The 22,494-nt window shown below is 42.2% G+C and overlaps 1 protein-coding gene across 1 annotated transcript in view; it reads right to left on the reverse strand.

The window, feature by feature from the left end:
• The window catches only part of LOC126418678 (putative ATPase N2B), a 110,528-nt gene extending 101,249 nt beyond the window's left edge, over nt 1-9,279 (reverse strand). Inside the window, exons 1-2 of the mRNA XM_050085569.1 lie at nt 8,712-9,279; nt 8,437-8,622 (exon numbers count right to left, since the gene is read on the reverse strand). Coding sequence (XP_049941526.1) covers nt 8,437-8,622; nt 8,712-9,113 — 588 coding nt within the window. The 5' untranslated portion in view covers nt 9,114-9,279. The remainder of the gene's footprint in view (nt 1-8,436; nt 8,623-8,711) is intronic.
• Between the last annotated feature and the right edge of the window lie 13,215 nt (nt 9,280-22,494).

A 22,494-nucleotide genomic window follows, 5' to 3' on the forward strand; every position in this document is an offset into this window, starting at 1 on the left:
TTGTGTTTTAATTGATCTAGTGAATGTGGGGTATTTGATTTTTTGACTCATTGAGATTTGGTTCCACTTTTTGGAGTTGAAGGCGCTGGGTTTTGGGTATCAATAGTGGCGGTTGAGCTATATAGGTCAAGGTAAATGTCCAATTCCACTTTTAGGAGCTGAAAGTGTTGGCTTTTTGGTATCGATAGCTGCAGTTGAGTTGTATAGCTCAAGGGAAATGCCAATTGCTGTAGTTTTGTTGGTGTAGTGAAATGTTGTAGTTAAAAAATTTTTATACCATTTATTTTGGTATGCTGTGGTGCTTTTTTTCGTGTTGTATACCTAGCTTGTCCGCATCTTAACCCCCAATTTTCCATGGTTGTCCTGTTAGTTTCATTTTATTTCTGGATGAGATGTTATTATGTCATTTTCAATTCTGGCCCATGTGTTAGTGTGTGTAGGTAGTGATGTCACTGTCATCATTTCGTATGCGCTCGAATAGCCATTTCCGCCATATTGATGGTGTCGTGTCATGGTAGACGCATAGAATCAGATGCTTCTGTAATGTCTTGTGTATGGCACTGCAATTCAATTTAAAATCATTACAATTAACCAAGGCCTGATACTATCCCAGTCATATTCTACACAGAATTAGCAGCTGAGTTATCTTCCATTTTAACCCTAATTTACTATAGAGGCCCTCAACAAAAAACTGGCTCCACTGAATTGAAAAAAAGCACGCATCGCATCTGTGGGGACATAGAACCACTGGCTCCACCTCCCAGTAATATCGCTGCCCTACCACAGCAAGAACAACTGTATCTTTGCCATATCAGTCCTCCATAGTACGCGCTCTATGCTACACAATCATGTATACGCTGAGAGAATAAAAGTATTCATAGTAAATGATGGGAGTGCGAGTGATTATTTACCATCATAATTACCACATCCATTCCCCACTACCTATAGAGGGGACTCTGTTATTTTCTTTTCAACCGTGCCGCAAAATACCAAGTTATACTCGCACTGACACACTGCCGATCACCATGGGATACAAACTCCATGCCACAAAGAATATGCCCCACAATGGTGCTTCATCACCTGGCATCACAACAGATGATTTATTTGTGCGTCTATTCTGTGTTCTTCCTGGTTCCCAGATGATGTAACCAGTGCAACTGTGGTTCTCGAGCAGTCGACAGTGTTCCCATTATTTTAACAACTGCTGAACCAGGGCATTATTACCTCTTGCCAAATGGATGAACACACTAAATCGCAGATCAAGTATGATGTTATCAGTGAAGATGGTGAGACGAAGCCTGCAACTCCCTTAATTAACTGTGCTACTTCAACAGTGACCATACACGGTGAACAATGGCTGCCTGCCGCTGTCCCCACCTCCCCACTAACCAGTGCTACTAATATACTGATCAGTGACAGTGTTAATGAACTACATCACTCTCATTTTCATTATAATGACTCAGCGCATACTGACATTCCATGTGCAACATACCACATTACGGACACCCTCCAGAGTACTGCAATTGTTGACAAACAACCGCCGCCATATACGACTGCCTTCACTGCAGAGAACAGATATTTACGGGTTATTGCAGACAAATCCATCCTACAAGCAACCTTCTTGTGCTAGACCATGTTCTTCCACAGCCTACGCCTGAACTTTATGTTCTGTGCAATACTGTACATCACACGTTATTGCCGCGCCGCAACCCACGTCACGTCATCGTGACAACGTCACATCGACAACAGCTGCACCGTGCTCTGGGCCACGCTTGCCACGTGACATCACTCAACAAGCAGGCACAACATGTCTACCTGCTACCACGTAGGGTTTTCACACCTTGCGACCACAGCATATCAAAACAGCATGCCTGAACGCAACTACGACCCACACACCATGGGAACACAAGGAGTCCCTACAACAGCCGCCGCGTTGGGTGACCTACACCGATGTGCCATCCACCACGACTGCCACCCATCCACCGTGCCATGTTTGTCGATAACCCGCTATGATTCTGTCCTCCACAAAGCCGACGCACCAGATGGGACACCATCACCGCATCCCGTGATAATCAGTCACGGCACCTGCATCAGCAACACACCTACCACAACTACTGCAGTGCGACGCCAGCTGCCACGTCTGTCAGTGCCACCAGACAGTGTTCACGAATCTGCACGATTATGACAACCCCAAACTGGCCCCGGCCCCTCGCCATCAGGCAGATTACCACCAGCCACACAGAAAGTTACAACTGCCACTGCTACAAGTTGATTCTCCTCAAGTATGGTGTGCACTCTGCAAGTGCATGATGCAGTCAGCCGGGATCACAGACAACTACGACACGTTTTTGGCACTTTTGAACCACCTCCACAACTAATACCGATCTTCAAAGTTACCTGCTATTGCACACACCAACCACTGACAGATACGAGACAGCAAAGATACTCATCCTACAGCACCTGTTGCGTTCACCTGAACAACAACTCCACCTAGCGATCACTGAGACGTCACTGGGCCATGATATCCCGTGAGCACTATGGCGCAGGTAACACCTCCGAATCAATACAAACTTCTTACCAGCTCATGTTCTCTGGTCACTATGGCTTCTCAAGCTGCCTGAAAAAGTACAGACGCCCATGCTAATGCGTGAGGACAAACCACCGGAAACCTGGTTACACCTTGCTGACTGGATGCTTGCCCTCATGCATCATCATGCCTTGATGAACACTCGCATCGGCTCTGGCACGGATGTTAACACCGGTTGCCTACACAGCCAGCTCGGGCCAGCCTGCACACCAGCCATGCTCACGGAGACCACCGCGCAGAACTCAGTGCGCAGTGCCAGGCCAATCTGTAGTTGCCCAAGCTGCTCCGACTTCAGCCAAGCCCTTCCATGCTGCACCCACAGTAGCCTCGCAAGACTCCACTGCAGTGAGGCACCAACAATCAGATACCACGAAGAACTCAGGTACTGCATTTGTAATGGAATGTAAACAACCACCTGCTACATTCACGCCCAGCTATCAACCCATGCCTAACCGTCACAACAACTCATCTGGCCAGGACGCTGTGCATACTCGGCCACACCGACCCTCCTGGTTCCACACCCGCTTCAGTGCCAATGTGCGCAGCTGTCATCTATCCCACAGCTAGCCAAACTAGTAGAGTGGCCTGACACAGGTGCACCAGGCTGCTGCACCAGGCTGCTCCCCTGTTTCAAGTCACCTCGCTATGAAACATGACAACACTCATTATAGCCTGCATCTATATTCCAACAGCGCGTGGTTCTTCGTCTACAATGACCATCTCAGAGAGTACTTCCCAGTTGACACAGGCGCCGACGTTAGCACGCTGCCGCCTCAGCTATACAACTGCCATATGCTATACAATTACGCACTGTGAACAATTCAGTGATTCCCATGATAGGCACAGCCTCTATCACAGTCAGCTGACAACTACACCCTCGCCCATGGACATTTTTCGTGGCTGACACTGTAGAGCCAGAAATGGGTGAAGATTTTTGAGGCATTATAATCTTCTGCCAGATCTGGGTAGGCCATTACTACTACATTGTGACAGCCACACACCAATCAGTGGAGTAAACAGTGACCACCTACCGACGGACGAGACTCCACCAACCCCACCTCCTACTTCTGAAACAGTACTGGACCTCACGCTTAAGTGCCAGGCATTGTTTGAGGAGCTTAAATCCATAACTGGTGTGTATACTGACCTCTGCCACACCATTCCAGCTCACGAGCAGCTAAATAAAACCTCTGCAACTACTGCTCCGAGCTCACAACACAACTGTACATCATACAGCAACAGCTGTTGTCACACCAGGAATGAGAGCCAAGTGTCCGAGACACAGCCAGGCCTTCAGAACCAGAGGTGCCTCTTACTTCTGGTGACAACACTCCCGCGAGTGTGCATGCAAAAACAGTGATACTGCTATCATGAGTGAATCAAATGTAAACAGTGATATTGCCTCCACGACTGGATAGTGTGCCTCCCATTGCTAGTCCACATCAACCCCCTAAAAAGATGAACACCGTACACAATGGAACTGTACACAGAATTGATACTATACCCGGTCCAACACCGGTCCCACCGCATCACAAACTAAAGGTGGCCAAGGACCTGTTATGCGAGCGCACCATCAAGCTATCAGACAGTGCGTGGGCCTCTCCGATTACTATGAGAATGAAAAAAGATAAAATGTCTCAACTGTGCGGGGACTATAGACATTTGAATGCATGCACTATCATTGATAGTTAATCAAGCCCAATATTCAGGACTTCTCCCACGGACTGGCTGGTGCAACCATCTTTAGTGTGTTTGACTGCAAAAGAGCTTATTCGCAGATCCCAGTGTCCACGGAAGACATCCCAAAGACAGCAATAATTACACCATTTGGCTTATTTGAATTCATCTTTACGCCCTTTGGATAAAAGAACACAGCCCAGACTTGGCTATGGTTAATGACGACTTATTTTTTACCAAGCCCTTTTGCTATTTTTACATGGATGATGTAATTATCATCTCACAAACACCTCCAAGCAGTATTCAACAAACTAGCAGAATATGGTGTTGTAGTCAATGAGGACAAATGCCAACTCTGGCAAAAATGTGTTACATCCATAGGCCACCTTGTTGATGCTTTGGGCATCTGCCCCACCCCAGAGAAGGTAGACCAAATCCATAACCTACCACTCCCGACGAACTATCAAGAGTTACACTGTTTTTTAGGAGGTAATTAAATTTTACCGACAACATCCACCCCACGCTACAGAAACACTTCTACTACTCACAGAGTCACTCAGCGGCAAGAACACCTCAGGCAAATGTAAGCTCACTTGGACTCCTGATATGCCAGCAGATTTCAAGAACATCAAAACTGAGCTCGCTTAGACCATTACCGTGGCACTCCCATCGCTGGATGCCCATATGGTCATAATGGCCAATGCCAATAACCAGGCAATTGGGACGGTGCTACAACAGGAAGTCATCAATGCAACCAAACCACTATGGTTTTTCTCACAGAAACTTACTGACTCCCAGCAAATGTGGTCAACTTTCAACCATGACTTTTAGGTTCAGTACTTTCGAGATGACATCCAGGGCTTACTACCTACACAGACCATCGCCCTCTGGCGGATGCCAGCCAAAATCTCCCCTCAACAATTCTGCCATGTGGACTTGATTTCACAATATACTATGGACACCCACTATGTACGGGGAGCAGAAAACTTGGTGGCTGACTACCTCTCACAACTCACCACCACATCAGCACACCTTGTCTTAGACCAACTAGCAGAGGCCTTAAAACCCTGCTGTCTGTACACACAACGGGTCTCCAGCTCAAGCAGTGCACCATCACATGCCCAGCCAAACTAGTTTGATGCAATGTATCCCATAGTAGGTAACGACCAGTCGTCCCACAGAACTTCAGGAAGACCGTTTTCAACCTCCTCCACAGCTTGCGTCAACCCAGAGTATGCCTGACATTGAAACTCGTAACAGAACATTTTGTTTGGAGTAATATTAAACAGGACTGTGTGGACAATAGCCTGCATCCAATGCCAACAGGCCTAGACAGGATCTAATGCCCAACTGCCCACCAGGAAATTCCCCATCCTGAAGGGCCATTTCCAACCTGACAACATAGACCTGGTGGGGCCATTCCCAGATTCAAACAGGTACAACTATATCTTGTCATCCATAGACAGGCCACACCTCTGACTGATATCTCGGCCGATAGCGTCGCCCGAGCTTTCATCACACTTTGGATTGCATGCACTGGCTGCCCAAAGTCCCTTACAACTAACAAGGGCTGGCAGTTCAAGTCTGACCCCGTGGACGTCAACCTGCCGGACCTAGTGAAACATGTCAGGAACCACACCTGCCACGTCCGCATCCCACCAACACCCACAACGCCAAACCGACAACCTCTGTGCACAAGGACCTCCAATCTTGTACATATGTCATGCTCAGGACTGATGTCATCAAACTCGCCCTCCACCCTGTGTACAGTGGCCCGTAAAAGGTGTTGAAATGAGGGCCAAACAATTTTGATATCTTTCAAATTGGAAAAATGACAACAGTGTCACTGAACCGCCTAAAGCCAACATGGACTTCAGAGGACACACCCAGTGTTTGCCCTCCACTGGCCCCAGCTCCAGGCCCCTGAAGCCAATTTACAGTCGGCCTATATCTGCAAGACTAGCTACCAGAAGACATTTCTGTAACACCACAGGACTCACTACTCGTGGTTATGGCCAAAGTTGACAACAGACAGTTAGGCTATGGCATGTTCTCGAGGTCATGCTCGTTCCGCCTACAAGTGACACAGCAGGTCTGAAATTCACTCTTTCTTTGAATGATTACCTGTTTCTGTCAGCCCTGGAGCGCTTCATAACAATGACTGACAGCCCGCATACTGCTGCCAGCAGACTGACAGCCTTACCAACACCACACAACACAGCACCAGCCACCAACACCTCAACGGACACTGCCACCACCCCTTTGGCTCCACCACTGACATCATCTGTTTGCTGCCCTTTACAGCCGCCCAGGCACCTGGCAGTCTAAGATATGTTGGCCCTTGCCATTGCCAGTAGGACAATACTCACAACGTAAATGTGTCACCATGCTCCACACTTGCTGGGAGGGGGCGGCAGCTAGCCCCAGTGGGGACATAGAGCCACTGGCTCCCCCCCCCCCCCCTCCTTGCTCCAATAATACAATAATATAGCTGCCCTACCGCAGAAAGAACAACTGTATCTTTACCAGACCAATTCTCTGTAGTATGCTCTCTATGCTACATGCATTGTGTGTACACTGTAAGAATAAAAGTATTCATAACAAGTAACAGGACTGTGAGTGATAATTTATGGTTGTAATTACCATGCCCGCTCCCCACTACCTACACATCTATCCACAAGAATGGTAACAAAAGTGAGCCACAAAATTACCATCCTCTCCCCCTGACATTCACCTGTTGACATATTGTAGAACATATTCTGAGCTCAAACATATAGAGGTATCTCTACAAAATGACTCTCTCTATGCCGACCAGCTATATCTCCAGAAACACCATGCCAATCAGTCATAACTCCAAAAACATGAATCATGCGAAACTCAACCTGTGCTTTTCTCGTGACATCCTAAGAGTCATGGATCAAGGCATTCAGGACGATGCAATATTTGTGTCTCAGAACTACACCTGCTTATTACCAAAAGTACAGCTGTATTGGGTATCAAGCAAACTTTGTGATTGGATTGAGGGGTTCTTGGAAAGGAGGGCATAATATGTTACCTTAGATGAAGAATGATCAGCATATGGAAAAGGAACACCAGGTGTTCCCAGGGAAGTTGTGACCTTCGCTGTTCATGTAGTATTGACCCGTCAGAAATATTAATAGCAACCTCAGACTTTCCACAGATGAAGTAGTTAGCTGTTATAAGTACTGTCTGATAAAATCAGTACAAATATTCACTTAAATCTTTATTACATTTCCAAATGGTTTAAAGACTGGCAACTTGCTTTTAATGTTCAGTCGGTAAAATTATGCATTTCTATAAATGAAAAAAGAAATGTAGTATCCTATGAGTAATATGTAAATTACCAAAGATTGGAATTAGTCAGCTTGGGTGCAATAATTTGTAGGAATAAGAAGTGGAGGGGTCACATAGGCTCAGTCACCTGTGAGACAGATTGGAGACTGGTTGATTAGCACAACACTGGGAAAATGAAGTCAATCTACAAACGAGACTGCTTACAAATCCCATGTATTCCCCTGCCTATCTCAGAGCAATGTTCGGTGTGTGGGACCCAAATTAAACATTACTGGTGGAGGATACTAAATGTACATAAAGCAGGGTGACATGAATGGTCCAATCTGTTTGAATCATGAGACAGCATCATGGAAATATTGAAAAATCTGGAATATAGGTGCAAATCATCCTGCAAAATCTTCTTATAAAATTTCCATGACCAGTATTTAGAGAAGTATCTAGAGAAATTCTTCAGCCCCCAAAGTATCACACCCACAGAGACAGTTAAGGCAAATTTAGACTAATTACAGGATGCACAGAGGCATTTAAGCAGTCGGTTCTACCCACGCTGCATAAGCAACTGGAATGTGAGGAAAACTTAAAACATATGGTACCATGCTATATACCATCTGTCATGTATTTCAAAGAGGCTTGCAGAGTAAGTATGATGAATTTCCCTGCAATAAAAGGCAAAATTGTGTTTCAAAAAGATAACGTTTCTGAATACCTGCCTATTTATATTCACAGATTCACTGTGTGCACAAGAAAAAAAAACATAAACAATGGCTTTAACTTCTTGCTGGTGTACTGCAATCTAATATGCTGGCATGCTTCCTACGGCAGCGCCAACAGTTATCTCCACTACACTACTGACTTACCTGAAACTCGTCAAAGCATAACAACCAGGCTTTGTTACTTAGGTCTCTAGCAACAGGGGCAATAGGATCAAATGGCTGCGGTTTTGTGGTATCGTATGACTTCACCACTGTCTTCTTGACTTCGTGAATTCTTGCATGAACGTCTAACATAAATGCATTGAAGTGAACACGTCTTTTATCTTCTGTCTGGAATGTATAGGGAATATGGGGATATGTCATACTTGTATAAAGCGATACATCTGAAAACAAAGATAGCATAAGTTGAGGCTTCTTACCTTACAACATTCGTAAAACATGTCCATAAGCATAGTTTTTCCTCCACCAACTGCTCCATGAATGTAGAGACCTTTAGGAATTTTTCTCTTGGCTCCTTTAAAGAATCTACTGAAGATGCCACTTTCGGGTGGACTATAGCTTTCAATGTCGTTATAAACTTTCTGCAGCTTTTCAACAACTTTTCTTTGATATTCATCATGAATTAGTTCGCCACTTTTAACCTTTTCATCCAATGTTGCAAGTGGTCCAAATTGAAAACCATTTTGAAGTTCTGATTTCACGGTAAGTTTAGAATTGGGGCGTGATGTATTTATGAGGCGGACTTTCAAATATTTACAATCATCTAAATAAGGGAACTTTGTATATGGTTTGAAAGAAATCATACACCTCGCGATTGTCATTTTTCATAGTTGATTGTCTTCAAAAGGATACTACAAGTATATGGCAAACTCACAATTAAACTTACTGTAATGTAATTATTTAACGTAACGTTATAGTCATAACCTAGAAACATAATTCATACACTTCACGATCCTCGCCATTTTGCGCTCCTCCTACCAAAGTTCATACTTCATAGTTCTTTGACATCTTCTGTAATAAGGTTTCATATTTTTATTTTCATTTACTGTCTTGTTAAGAAGTTGTCCACTTGCTTCAATGTATGAATAAAAGACTAGCATCGAAGTATCTCATGTCGTAATTTTTTGCTACAGGCAGCAGTCAAGGTGCGACGATGGGCACCCGTAAATCGTATCTTCACTTGTGCTATATGAACGTGGACGAAGAAACTAGCAAGAGAAATGGGAATAGAATCCCGCCGGCAGCTGTGACCGAGCGGTTCTAGACGCTTCAGTCCGGAACCGCGCTGCTGCTACGGTCGCAGGTTCGAATCCTGCCTCGGGCATGGATGTGTGTGATGTCCTTGGGTTAGTTAGGTTTAAGCAGTTCAAAGTCTAGGGGACTGATGACCTCACATGTTAAATCCCACAGTGCTTAGAGCCATTTGAACCTTTTGAATAGAATCAGGCTCGGATATAACCCTTAACTGACGACATGCCGATCTTGTAGCACTAACGTTGAGGCGCAGTCTGTGAGACCGCTGTATTGAATGTGTTGTACAAGCATCAATATGACGTGTTATTTAGTTTTACATTTATAACTACCTCAAACAAATGCAAAACAACTAGAAGAAATACTAATTTGTTTATAAAACATATTTTTTGCCACCTTTCCTTGTCTTGTTTCATGAAATGTATTTCGAACATAAGCTGGGCAGAAGAGACACAATATTATCAAAATAACCAATAAAATTTGTTCATAGTACAAATCATTCTTTGGAACAGTGAACTATAAGACAATCTGAGTAATTTAATACATACTTTAGAATTTTTTATCATTTAGTAGAAAAAAACTGCAAGAGCACAACATCAGCATCATTTTTTGAATTGAAATGTAGCTCATTGTACACAATAAGGTTTTTTGCACGTGTCACGGGTATAAGCCGTTTTTCTCTTCAATTTTGGTGGGCAGAGGTAGCATGTTCGTCTGTTTTTGCCTCCTTCTTCAAGGACTGGTGTTTGTTGTTCGGGTGCGTGGGGTCCAAGAACTCGGGTGACTGTCGCTCTTTGTTCCTGTGGCAATCTGTTGTTTACAGCGCGTCGTTGCATCTGAGGTAACACTAACGCACATGTTAACATTTTTAGAAATATTCCACTTTCTGTTGGGTTGGTGAATTGAGTGCTGCTCAGTACATACGCATTTACACCACTCAAATCTACAATTCAGCAGAAAATTGCCACTAGGGGTGGTCTGAAAGACCGCAGTCAACATTTAATTAATTCTAACTCGGCTATCTAGGGAACAGCTGGTTCACTCACAACTATGCGATTCAGAAACTACTGAAAGGGCGGGGGGAAACTGAGTGCGGGAAAGTGCTACAATTACGTTATGCAACATATGCGCGGTCTCCGCACCTCAGCAGTTAAAGGTTAACGCAATGGAAAGTAAACCTTCGGTTATATTCATGGTGCTGCGTAGACTCTTTTATTATTACTATATTCCAGTGCCTATGTTTTTTATTAGAACGACGCAATATAGCATCACACTACTCCGTTGTTGTGACGCATGAATGACGACTTATGAAAGTTTGAGTCTGGTCATAAGTCATGCATGGATAGCCAAAGTGTTAATGCGCCGCTTCTGGGCTATAGGGAAGACGAGTCTGCCGGATCATAGCATCCTCGCGGATTAATGACGAAGGCTGAAGAGCTGGCCAGCCTGGAAATGTTTAAAAAGTAACAAATAAAAAAGCGGTTAAAGCGGGAAATCGACGTTCGGGTCCCGGTCCGGCAGAAATTTTCAGTGGCGTGATTCAATTATACAGCAACTGCGAATTCATTTCACGTCTCTTTTATTATTGATGTTGTTTGTAAATGTCAAATACATGGAAGATACCGTAAAGGTTTCTCTTGCTCAGTTACTATCATGCGATGTAATTAACCACTGTATGTTGTGTCAAATAAAAGTATGGTGATCCCAAATTCCTGAAATCACGCGCTGGAACGACCGCATCTTTCACAGGGACAGCTGAATCTGGCCTTGGAGCCATAAAACTTACCTTAAACCTACCGCGAAAACCGCACCATATTATGTAGGTTTACCAAGACAAACGCTTAAACAGATATGTCCATCCCTTCACCACAGATACCAACATCTGGGGCCAAAGGTCCATCCACTGGCATTACATCCATTGCCGTCAGGTCACACAGTGTCCCCTGGAAGCGCTGCAAATGTAAGAAGTGAGACTGTGGCCCTCTAAATGTTGCACTCAACCATGCATCGCACTGCAATTACCGGTACTAAAATCATTAGGTCACCATTGAGAATATCAGCTTGTATCAGAGAAAAACTGAAGCTGCAGCCAAGCAGCGTCAGTTACCCTGTGACAATAGAAACGTCACTGGAAAAGTAGCAGCTAATTTCAAAACGTGTAGCCATTGACTGTTTACCACCACAGTCTAGGACTCTAGCACTGTACATATAGAGGGTGCAAGTTACATTTTAGTTTTAATTTAATATTGAATTCTAGCATACATACCTTTTAGCCATGAAAAACTAGAAGCATGACGAACATAGCAAAATAATATTTAACCTTCATTATACAAACATTTATTATTGAATTCTAGCATACATACCTTTTAGCCATGAAAAACTAAAAGTATGACAAACATAGCCAAATAATATTTGACCTTCATTATACAAACATTTGGGGTATATATTCGTAAATTTATCTTCAGAATGAAAATGTTAAACTACTATATGTAAATGACAGCTAATCACTTGTTTATATTAAAGCAGTTAATTAAGTTTGTGAATTAAGTTCAGTGAGCACCATTCCTCTTAGATTTTATGCTATAAACCTGTCTATGGCGCCATGTACACCCTTGATTGTATCTACAAGAACCGGGATAGTGTAAAGTGGCGGCCAGTGACCAAGTCTCAAGAGCCCCATTGACTCTGTATTTCTCATAACGCCAGCAATTGAACAGCATGTGATTTACATCAGAAGCTGCTAAATCATCACATTGACAGTGGGGTGTCAAGTTACTTTTTGTGTGCTTTCTAGATTCTTTGATTACTGACGTCGCCTCTGGACTTCGGAGAAATGAATCATAGATTTTCCCATAGAGTAGAAATATTTCTACTCTCTAGATTTTCCCTGTGATCTCATTTCACAGGACTTCCTGTAATCGTGCCGTGATGTCGCAATATAGACGACCATAGGAACAGTTATTGACTTTTGCTAGTGTTAGACACAGGTACTGTCAGCACCATCTTATCTCTAGGTGGTGTTGGTGCCGTGTAATTTGAAACACTCGCATCTCTTTGTCCTCAGCTCCGCTGTTTTCATTTCGTCATGAGTGAGTTTGAGAAAAAGAGTGTATTACTGGTCGGATATAACACCCAATTTTGTAGCTTTGGTACAACCAAGAAAGAAACTGAAGCTCTATTCATGAGACTGAAGTGCAGTGGAAATTCGTTTTCAGTAGGGAGCAGCGTTCATCCGCAAAATTCCTCTGTTTCTACAAGCAGTAAGTAAAAAAGGTACCCTGAGGGTTCCACAGAGGAGTGACGGATCCCAGTGAACCCCTACGTGGGAGACCAATTGCTTCATAAATTGTACATGTCTGGGCAAACGCACAAATCCATAAAGTTTTTCTTTTGCATGTTTGTACCCTGGGGGATGCTACGGGTTTTTTTACAGAATGTCATTTCCTATTGTAGTTCACTGTTGATATCTGAATTCATATATTTACATTTTGTCATTTGGAGATACTGACTCGATCTGAGGACACTAGGAAATGGAGTGCCAAGTGGAGAAATCTGAACACTTCCCACATATTCTGCTGTTTCAGTTCAACAGAGGGGTGACAGTAGCAGAGGCAGCCCAAAATATTTGCGCATGCATGGGGATATTAACACTGGACAGAGCACAGGGGTCAGCTGTAGAAAGGGTGTGACCCATTGGCTTTGACCAATGATGCTGTATTTTACTCATAGATATTAATATCTTTATTTTCGAGCCTTAGATAAGAAGTCAGTTATCATCTATGGCTAAGTGTCATCATTGTAAATCGAAGCGTTTTTTTTTAAAGACAATGCTAGATACAGTGTAATATTTTTGTCACTTGTATTAATTTAAATCTATTGTTTGTTCCAATTCATTTGGTATTTATTTCCACTCTTAGTGAGTTTACAATAAATTGGAAGAACTGCTTTTCATTTGGACAACTTTTATTTTTTGATTTTCGTTTGTAGATGCAAATGTACCTATTCCTATGGATATGGAAGACTTAAAGCAGGCTTTGGGTGTAGATGTGATGTGAACCATTCGGTTTTTGGAATTATATGGTCTTATTGCTAATTATTTTCGATATCGTGAGTGCGGCGATTATATGCACCTGATAAGTGTGTCAGCGCATTGTACACATGATTTACTCGTATGGAGGTGTACCAAAGATTGAGTATGGCATTCAATTCGACGAGGAGCATGGTTTGCAAAATCGGAGCTGGCCTTGAGGTATATAATAAAAATTACATGCTGTTGGTGTTTGAGGTATCTTGTGTGGTTGTGTGTACATGAATGTCATGTGAGTGAACATACCATTCTAGACTGGTAATCTTTTTGTAGGGAAGTATGTGGGGAATGCATAGTAAATTAGCTTACTACGCCTATTTTCACTCATTGCTTTCATATGGCATCATATTTTGGGGGAATTCATCACTGAGGAATAAAGTATTTATTGCACAAAAGCGTGTAATCAGAATAATAGCTGGAGTCCACCCAAGATCATCCTGCAGACATTTATTTAAGGATCTAGGGATATTCACAGTAGCTTCTCAGTATATATACTCTCTTATAAAATTGGTTATTAACAACCAAACCCAATTCAAAAGTAATAGCAGTGTGCATAACTACAATACTAGGAGAAAGGATGATCTTCACTATTCATGATTAAATCTAACTTTGGCACAGAAAGGGGTGAATTATACTGGCACTAAAGTCTTTGGTCACTTACCAAATAGTATCAAAAGTCTGACAGATAACCAACAAGTATTTAAGAAGAAATTAAAAGTATTTCTGAATGACAACTCCTTCTACTCCATAGAGGAATTTTTAGATATAAATTAAGGAAAAAAAACACAAAAAATAAAGTTGTTATATTAACTTAAGTATGTTGTTAAATTAACCTAATTATGTCATGTATTGGAAAATTCGACTCGTTCCACATCATTACGAAATATCGTATTCATGATCCATGGAACTAGTATTAATCTAATCTAATCTAGGGGACCTTTGGGGGGGGCGGATATTATCATCGAAATTGATGGGTTTGCTTTTGACAAAATCAAACATGAAAGGGGGGAACCTGTGGTGGGATTATGGATTTTGAGGGCTGTAATTTCAGTAACAAATTGTGACAATGTGGTTTTTAAACTGGTTTCTAATATAACGGAGAAAGTGTTGGTGAAATTAATTGAAGATCATGTGGCCAAGAGTTCTGTTGTTAGTTCAGAAGGGTTTTCTGCCTACAGGGTTTTGGGCAATAGGGGTTTTCAGCACCTTGTTGTGAATCATAACATTAAATTCTGAAGTTCAGCTACTGGGGATTGTACCATTAGTATAGGAGGTCATTGTTCAGCCATCAATTCTGTTCTAGGGAAGGGGAAAGGACGCATTTCCAAGCCACACAGCCATTTAGATGAATATTCTTGGAAGCATGACGTGTGCCCAATACTTATTGCCCATTGAAGTGTTTCCTTAAATGTGTTGGGCAACTGTATTCTCCAAAACTTGTTAACTAATTTTATGTTGGGATGAGGAGTGAAAAATAATAATTGAGGAAAAAGGTGCACTTGGTTTGGCTGGTTAAGGTAGTGATTTGCAGTTTTTGGCGCTAGTGCGCCATTCTTCATTTTCTTATGTTAGGTAAAGTTTTTTTGGTGGCTATCGTTGTTATTATTTTAGCTCATTTTGTTGATGTAAACTTCTGGGTTTGTATTTCTGTATGTATGTGTGTAAGTGCGTTTATTGTGATGTTGTGTTTCTTGTGTATTTGTATGTGTGCATGTGGTTTTTGTTGATGTCTCTCAAAGCCAGCTTTAGTTTTCTCTGGAGGAGTTTGTGTATTGTAAGTTTAGGATCTTATTTTTAAGTTGTACTGAATTTGTCTTTTTCCATGTATTTCTTTGTCATATTATATTGTTCTCCATTGTGTCTGAATTCGTCAACTGCAGTTTGGAATACAAATTTTACAGTTGTTGCTTTTTTCGCCTCCATTAGCAATAGTATTTCTAAGATATTTTTCAAAAAAAATGGTTCAAATGGCTCTGAGCACTATGGGACTTAACATCTATGGTCATCAGTCCCCTAGAACTTAGAACTACTTAAACCTAACTAACCTAAGGACAGCACACAACACCCAGCCATCACGAGGCAGAGAAAATCCCTGACCCCGCCGGGAATCGAACCCGGGAACCCGGGCGTGGGAAGCGAGAACGCTACCGCACGACCACGAGATGCGGGCGATATTTTTCAGTCCATACTAGTACTACCGAAGGCGAAAAGACCGACATACGAAAAATTTGTATCCCGTAGTTCAGTTGACTTATATATGTCAATTGCAGAATATAATACTATAGCTAGAGTCATGAAGGATGGCTGTCGAGTTTAAATTGTACTGAGCACCTACATCATGTGTTCTCTGATAGTTAATGAGCGTTCAGCAGTGTTGTGAGCGCGCTCTGCTGTGAATATTATATGCAGTGCGAGCATTAACATGATCGTAAAGAGCTATTTGGTGAAGTTTTATTCCATTTGTTGCAGAGACATAATTTGTGGGATACCTGCTTTCGTCAGGCGCAAAGCACGTGTATGCGCGTACCACAACTGTCGTTTGGAACTAGCAGCAATGAACTTCCTGCCCTTGCCTAACCTGTACGAACTGCCATCGTTTATGGATCGGACTATAGTGCTATCAAAGACGAGAAAAGTGACATATGTAACATTGCCACCCTTTACCTAAGTTGAACAACGATGGTAAGTATCTAAGTATCCTGTTCTTCAGTTGACCTATGTATGTCAACTGATGTACGGGATACAAATGTTATGTACGTCGCTATTTTTCGCCTTCGCTAGCGCTAGCATTCTATTCTTTGCTTGACCTATATGGCTCAACTGGAGTGTGGGATACAAATTTTACGTACAGCAGTCTTTTCGCCTTAGCTAGTACTAGTATCAACTGAATAATAAGATGCTAGTAGTACCAGAGCGGAAAAATCACCTGTAAAATTTTTACCCCATACTTCAGTTGACCTACACAGGTCAACCGCTAAAGAATAGGATACTAGTGCTAGCAAAGGCGAAAAAGTCGACATATGTTAAATTTGTAACTTCCTGTTAACCTATACAGATCAAATGAAGTTTGGGATACCACTCATATATGTCAATTGAGGTATTCCCTGTTAATTTTACTCCTGTCCCTTCTTTTTCTTTCTTTTTTGCGCAACTATCCCACTCTTCAGTTGAGCTATGTAGGTCAAGTGAAGAATAGGATTACAAGAAGCGATGTACTTCACATTGTATTCGAAATATGGTTGCATGTGTTATGCGTCTACCATCTGTTTTCTCTGTCCTGGATTCCTTTGTTTCTGAACATTCGTCTTTACTGTTGAATCTGAGCAATACATCATCTCTGGTAACTTCTGACTCCATTGGTCAATACCAGAAGGTTGATCACCTTCTTCAGTAATTCTGAGCAAGGCAAGAAAATGGGTTTCTCGTTTTAAGGAGGATCGTTTTGACATAAGATATTCCCAACGTTCAGGAGGACCTTTCAGGTTTTGATGAAGATCATTAATCCATAATGATCCATGTCAGTGTACTCAAGAACCGGCAAATGTAGTGAACTGTTGTCATTCCACCACTGTACGACATTCACATGCAATGCGGAGGTTTACAAAATCAGATGTATGGGTACCACATGCTCTACACCAAAACCAGATAAATCAGTGAATGGCCACAGGTGCATCTAAACTTGCTCGTCATCAATCGGCTCGTCAACAGCACTGACTATTCCTATCCTGTATTGTTACTGATGATGAGAAATGGTCCCTTTATGCTGACATAAGGAAAAGAAAGAAATGGTTGAGCCCAAACAGAGCAGCAACTCCCTGTACAAAGAGCTGCTCACGTCCACAAAAGATAATGTTATGCATCTGATGGAACAGTGACATTGTGATGTACAATGAATTGTTTCCCCGATATTTAACCATCACTTTTGGCATTTTTTGTCAGCAACTGAGACGTCTTGTAGACACAGTCCAAGAACAAGGACCAGAAAGACTGCGTGAAGTGATGCTACTCCATGATTACACCCACCCACTTTCTTCTAGACTGAAAAAAAAACGCTATAACGGAATTGGGTTTTGAAGTCATTCCACACCTGATCTTGCACCCTTAGATTTTCACCTTTTCCGTTCCCCATCGAACAATCTTCAAGAAACTTCCTTTTCTGATGAAAATGCGCTCCAAACATGGCTTGATGAGTTCTTTGCTTCAAAACCACGAGATTTCTATAATCACGGTATCTAAAAGTATTGGAAGACTGTTGCAAATAGTGAAAGAGAATATATATTATTACTGGCTAAAGAATTTGTTATGTGCATCTATTATGTTTGTTAAACTTATGGAAAAACGCTATGAACTTATGCACGTTACCTTAATTTTTCTTCCATAGCTCATAAATATTCAATTTCGTAATTATATGGAATGTGCCAGTTTAAAATAAAGTTTCTATACACAATATATTTAATTTTTTTTACAGCTTTGTATCTAAAAATTTATCTGTTGATTAGAAGGCGTTCTCTTTCAGAATTTGTTTTACACTCCTGGAAATTGAAATAAGAACACCGTGAATTCATTGTCCCAGGAAGGGGAAACTTTATTGACACATTCCTGGGGTCAGATACATCACATGATCACACTGACAGAACCACAGGCACATAGACACAGGCAACAGAGCATGCACAATGTCGGCACTAGTACAGTGTATATCCACCTTTCGCAGCAATGCAGGCTGCTATTCTCCCATGGAGACGATCGTAGAGATGCTGGATGTAGTCCTGTGGAACGGCTTGCCATGCCATTTCCACCTGGCGCCTCAGTTGGACCAGCGTTCGTGCTGGACGTGCAGACCGCGTGAGACGACGCTTCATCCAGTCCCAAACATGCTCAATGGGGGACAGATCCGGAGATCTTGCTGGCCAGGGTAGTTGACTTACACCTTCTAGAGCACGTTGGGTGGCACGGGATACATGCGGACGTGCATTGTCCTGTTGGAACAGCAAGTTCCCTTGCCGGTCTAGGAATGGTAGAACGATGGGTTCGATGACGGTTTGGATGTACCGTGCACTATTCAGTGTCCCCTCGACGATCACCAGTGGTGTACGGCCAGTGTAGGAGATCGCTCCCCACACCAAGATGCCGGGTGTTGGCCCTGTGTGCCTCGGTCGTATGCAGTCCTGATTGTGGCGCTCACCTGCACGGCGCCAAACACGCATACGCCCATCATTGGCACCAAGGCAGAAGCGACTCAAATCGCTGAAGACGACACGTCTCCATTCGTCCCTCCATTCACGCCTGTCGCGACACCACTGGAGGCGGGCTGCACGATGTTGGGGCGTGAGCAGAAGACGGCCTAATGGTGTGCGGGACCATAGCCCAGCTTCATGGAGACGGTTGCGAATGGTCCTCGCCGATACCCCAGGAGCAACAGTGTCCCTAATTTGGTGGGAAGTGGCGGTGCGGTCCCCTACGGCACTGCGTAGGATCCTACGGTCTTGGCGTGCATCCATGCGTCGCTGCGGTCCGGTCCCAGGTCGACGGGCACGTGCACCTTCCGCCGACCACTGGCGACAACACCGATGTACTGTGGAGATCTCACGCCCCACGTGTTGAGCAATTCGGCGGTACGTCCACCCGGCCTCCCGCATGCCCACTATACGCCCTCGCTCAAAGTCCGTCAACTGCACATACGGTTCACGTCCACGCTGTCGCGGCATGCTACCAGTGTTAAAGACTGCGATGGAGCTCCGTATGCCACGGCAAACTGGCTGACACTGACGGCGGCGGTGCACAAATGCTGCGCAGCTAGCGCCATTTGACGGCCAACACCGCGGTTCCTGGTGTGTCCGCTGTGCCGTGCGTGTGATCATTGCTTGTACAGCCCTCTCGCAGTGTCAGGAGCAAGTATGGTGGGTCTGACACACCGGTGTCAATGTGTTCTTTCTTCCATTTCCAGGAGTGTAAATTCGTTTTTAAATGGTGTGGCTATCTGTCATACTTTTAATCCTATTTCACAAATTACCAAAGACTTCTGTGGCTGCGTAATTCACCACTTTCTGTGCCAAAGTAAGATTTAATCCAGAATAGGGAAGTTCATGCTTTTTTCTAGTGCTGTAGCTATGCGCTTCAGTGTTATTTTTGAAATGGGATGGGTTATTAATAACAAATTTCGCAAGCGAATATACGTGTTGTGAACGTACTGTGAATATCCCGAGTTTCTTAAATAAATGTCTGTATGGTGATCTTGGGTGAGCTCCAGCTATTATTCCTTTACATGCCTTTGTGCAATGAATACTTTGTCTCTTAATGATGAATTACCCCAACATAAGATGCCATATGAAAGCAGTAAATGAAAATAGGGATAGGGGGTTAATTTATCGATGTGTTTATCTACAAAATTTACGATCACTCTTAAAAATATAAGCAGTGAGTTTCCTTCAGTTCAATTTCTCATAGTGTACACACCCAGAAATTTTGAATATTCTACCTCAGCAGCACACTTCTGTTCGTAATCTATGTTTATCAATAGTGTAATCCCATTCACTGTACAGAATTGTATATGCTGTATTTCCTCAAAACTTAGTGAGAGTCGATTTGCAGAGAACCACTTAATAACTTAGTGCAAGACATTATTTACAATTTCCTCAGCTGATTCTTGTTTGTTGGGTGTGATTACTATACTTGCATCATCAGCAAAAAGAATTAGCTTTGCATCTTCATGAATATAGAGTGACGAGTTATTAACACATATTAAGAATGATAAGAGCCCCAAGACTGAAACCTGTGGGACACCATTCTTGATAATTCCCCAACTACAGGGCTCTGCTGATTTTGCACACTATCTGTACTGTTAATTTCAACCTTCTTCATTCTTCCAGTTAAATTTGAATTAAACCATTTGTGAACTGTCCAACTCATACCACAATACTTAAGCTTATCCAGTGGGTGATGGTCAGCCAGTGTGGCCGAGCGGTTCTAGGTGCTTTATTCAGGAACCGCGCGACCGCTACGGTCGCAGGTTAGAATCCTGCTTAGGACATGGATGTGTGTGATGTCCTTAGGTTAGTTAGGTTTAAGTAGTTCTATGTTCTAGGGGACTGATGACCTCAGATGTTAAGTCCCATAGTGCTCAGAGCCATTTGAACAAGTGGGTGATGTTCGCTTATTCAGTGCATTTAATATTTGTTCAGTTAAATCATATATAGCATTTTTTGTTGAAATGCCTTTCTGAAAACCAAGCTGACATTTTCTTTGTACTTTATTTTTACAAATATGTGATGCTACTCTTGAATACATTACTATTTCAAGAATTTTGGATGAAGCTGTCTGAAGTGAGATTGGGTGGTAGCTAGGATCAGACCTATCCCTTTTTTATGCAATGGTTTAACAATAGCGTATCTCAGTCTGACTGGAAAAATGCCATGCTTCAGTGAGCTACTACATATTTGGCTGAAAATCCCACTTATTTGTTGGAAACAAGCTTTTAGTAATCTGTTGGAAATGCCATTAATTCCATGTGAGTTTTTACTTTTCAGTGCTCTCAGTTGTCCTGTTTCCCTTTTGACAATATTCCAAATTGTTTTAATTTAATTATGAGATCTATTAATTTCAGACATAATGCACACACTTTTGGACTTTTTAATAACTTAAAAAGAATGGAGTAGTTTGTATAATGTTTCAGTGTTTCTGGATCATTACTCCTCCTACTATGATACAATTCCCTTTTACATTTACAAGATATTTTTATCTCTTTAGTATGCCATGGCTTTTTAGATGGTTTCTAACAACTATATTTCACTTTTTTCTTGGGGAAACTGTTTTCAAATCTACTTGCAAAGGTATCATGAAACAGGTTAAATTTTAAATTAGCATCATGTTCCCTGTACATCTCATCACAGTCTAACTCTTACAAGCTGTCCTAACATTTTCAGTTGTTGAATCGTTAACTGAATGCACTATTTTGGAGGACTTTTTTGCATTACTGTGAGGAGCTATGTCATATACTGTAGGTAGTTGTGCATTATGATCAGACCGACTACTCTTGTTAGGAAAAGTTTTATTTCATTAAATTTATCTTGCTGCATAAAAACATTATCTATCAGTGTGCTGCTTTCCTGTACCATCCGCGTTTTGTCAGAATGTTTTATGATTCCATCAGTGTGTACATTACAGAGGTATATGGAAGCCATACAAATAAAATGTGGGATAAATGACAATATATTTCACATTTTAAAGCAGAAGGTACAGCATTTCTCCAATAGCGATAAACTAGTGGATGAAATATCTCTAATGGCAAATTTAACAACTGACAGCACTTCTGACAGTGTTATTGATTTGAAGACTTGGGGTTTACATGCACTGCATATTTCTCCCACTTTTTAACAGTTGTTGTTCCACTTGGAATAATATAAAGATGACTGTTGTACTAATGGCAACAGCTGACAATGACTGAAACCCAATAGGCATATGAAACAACAAATGGGATGTCGATCCCACGTGCACGTAGTTTTATGTATCTGTGCTTCTTACATGTGAATCTGTGTGTTAATATTGTTTTGATATGTACACAGTAAGCATCAGTTCTGTCCAATGACATAAATGTTTCTTCATGAATGTGTTGTATCTTGCCACTGAATTCGTGATTTTTATTACAACTTGTGCTTATTTTAGAATCATTTTTGGCAATATCTCGATCTTCAGATATTGCACAATCTCTTGGAGGCAAAAAAATAATTCAAATATTTCGTAAATCACCTAGGAAGGGGATGCAAAACAAACATACTTACTGTGCATCTGACATTCTCCTATCTCACCACTTGGAGTGCTAGTGTCACTCCAGCTATCAACCGGTAACAACTTTTACAGCAGAGAGTGTT

This window comes from Schistocerca serialis, chromosome 9, assembly GCF_023864345.2.
Source record: "Schistocerca serialis cubense isolate TAMUIC-IGC-003099 chromosome 9, iqSchSeri2.2, whole genome shotgun sequence".
NCBI lineage: Eukaryota > Metazoa > Arthropoda > Insecta > Orthoptera > Acrididae > Schistocerca > Schistocerca serialis.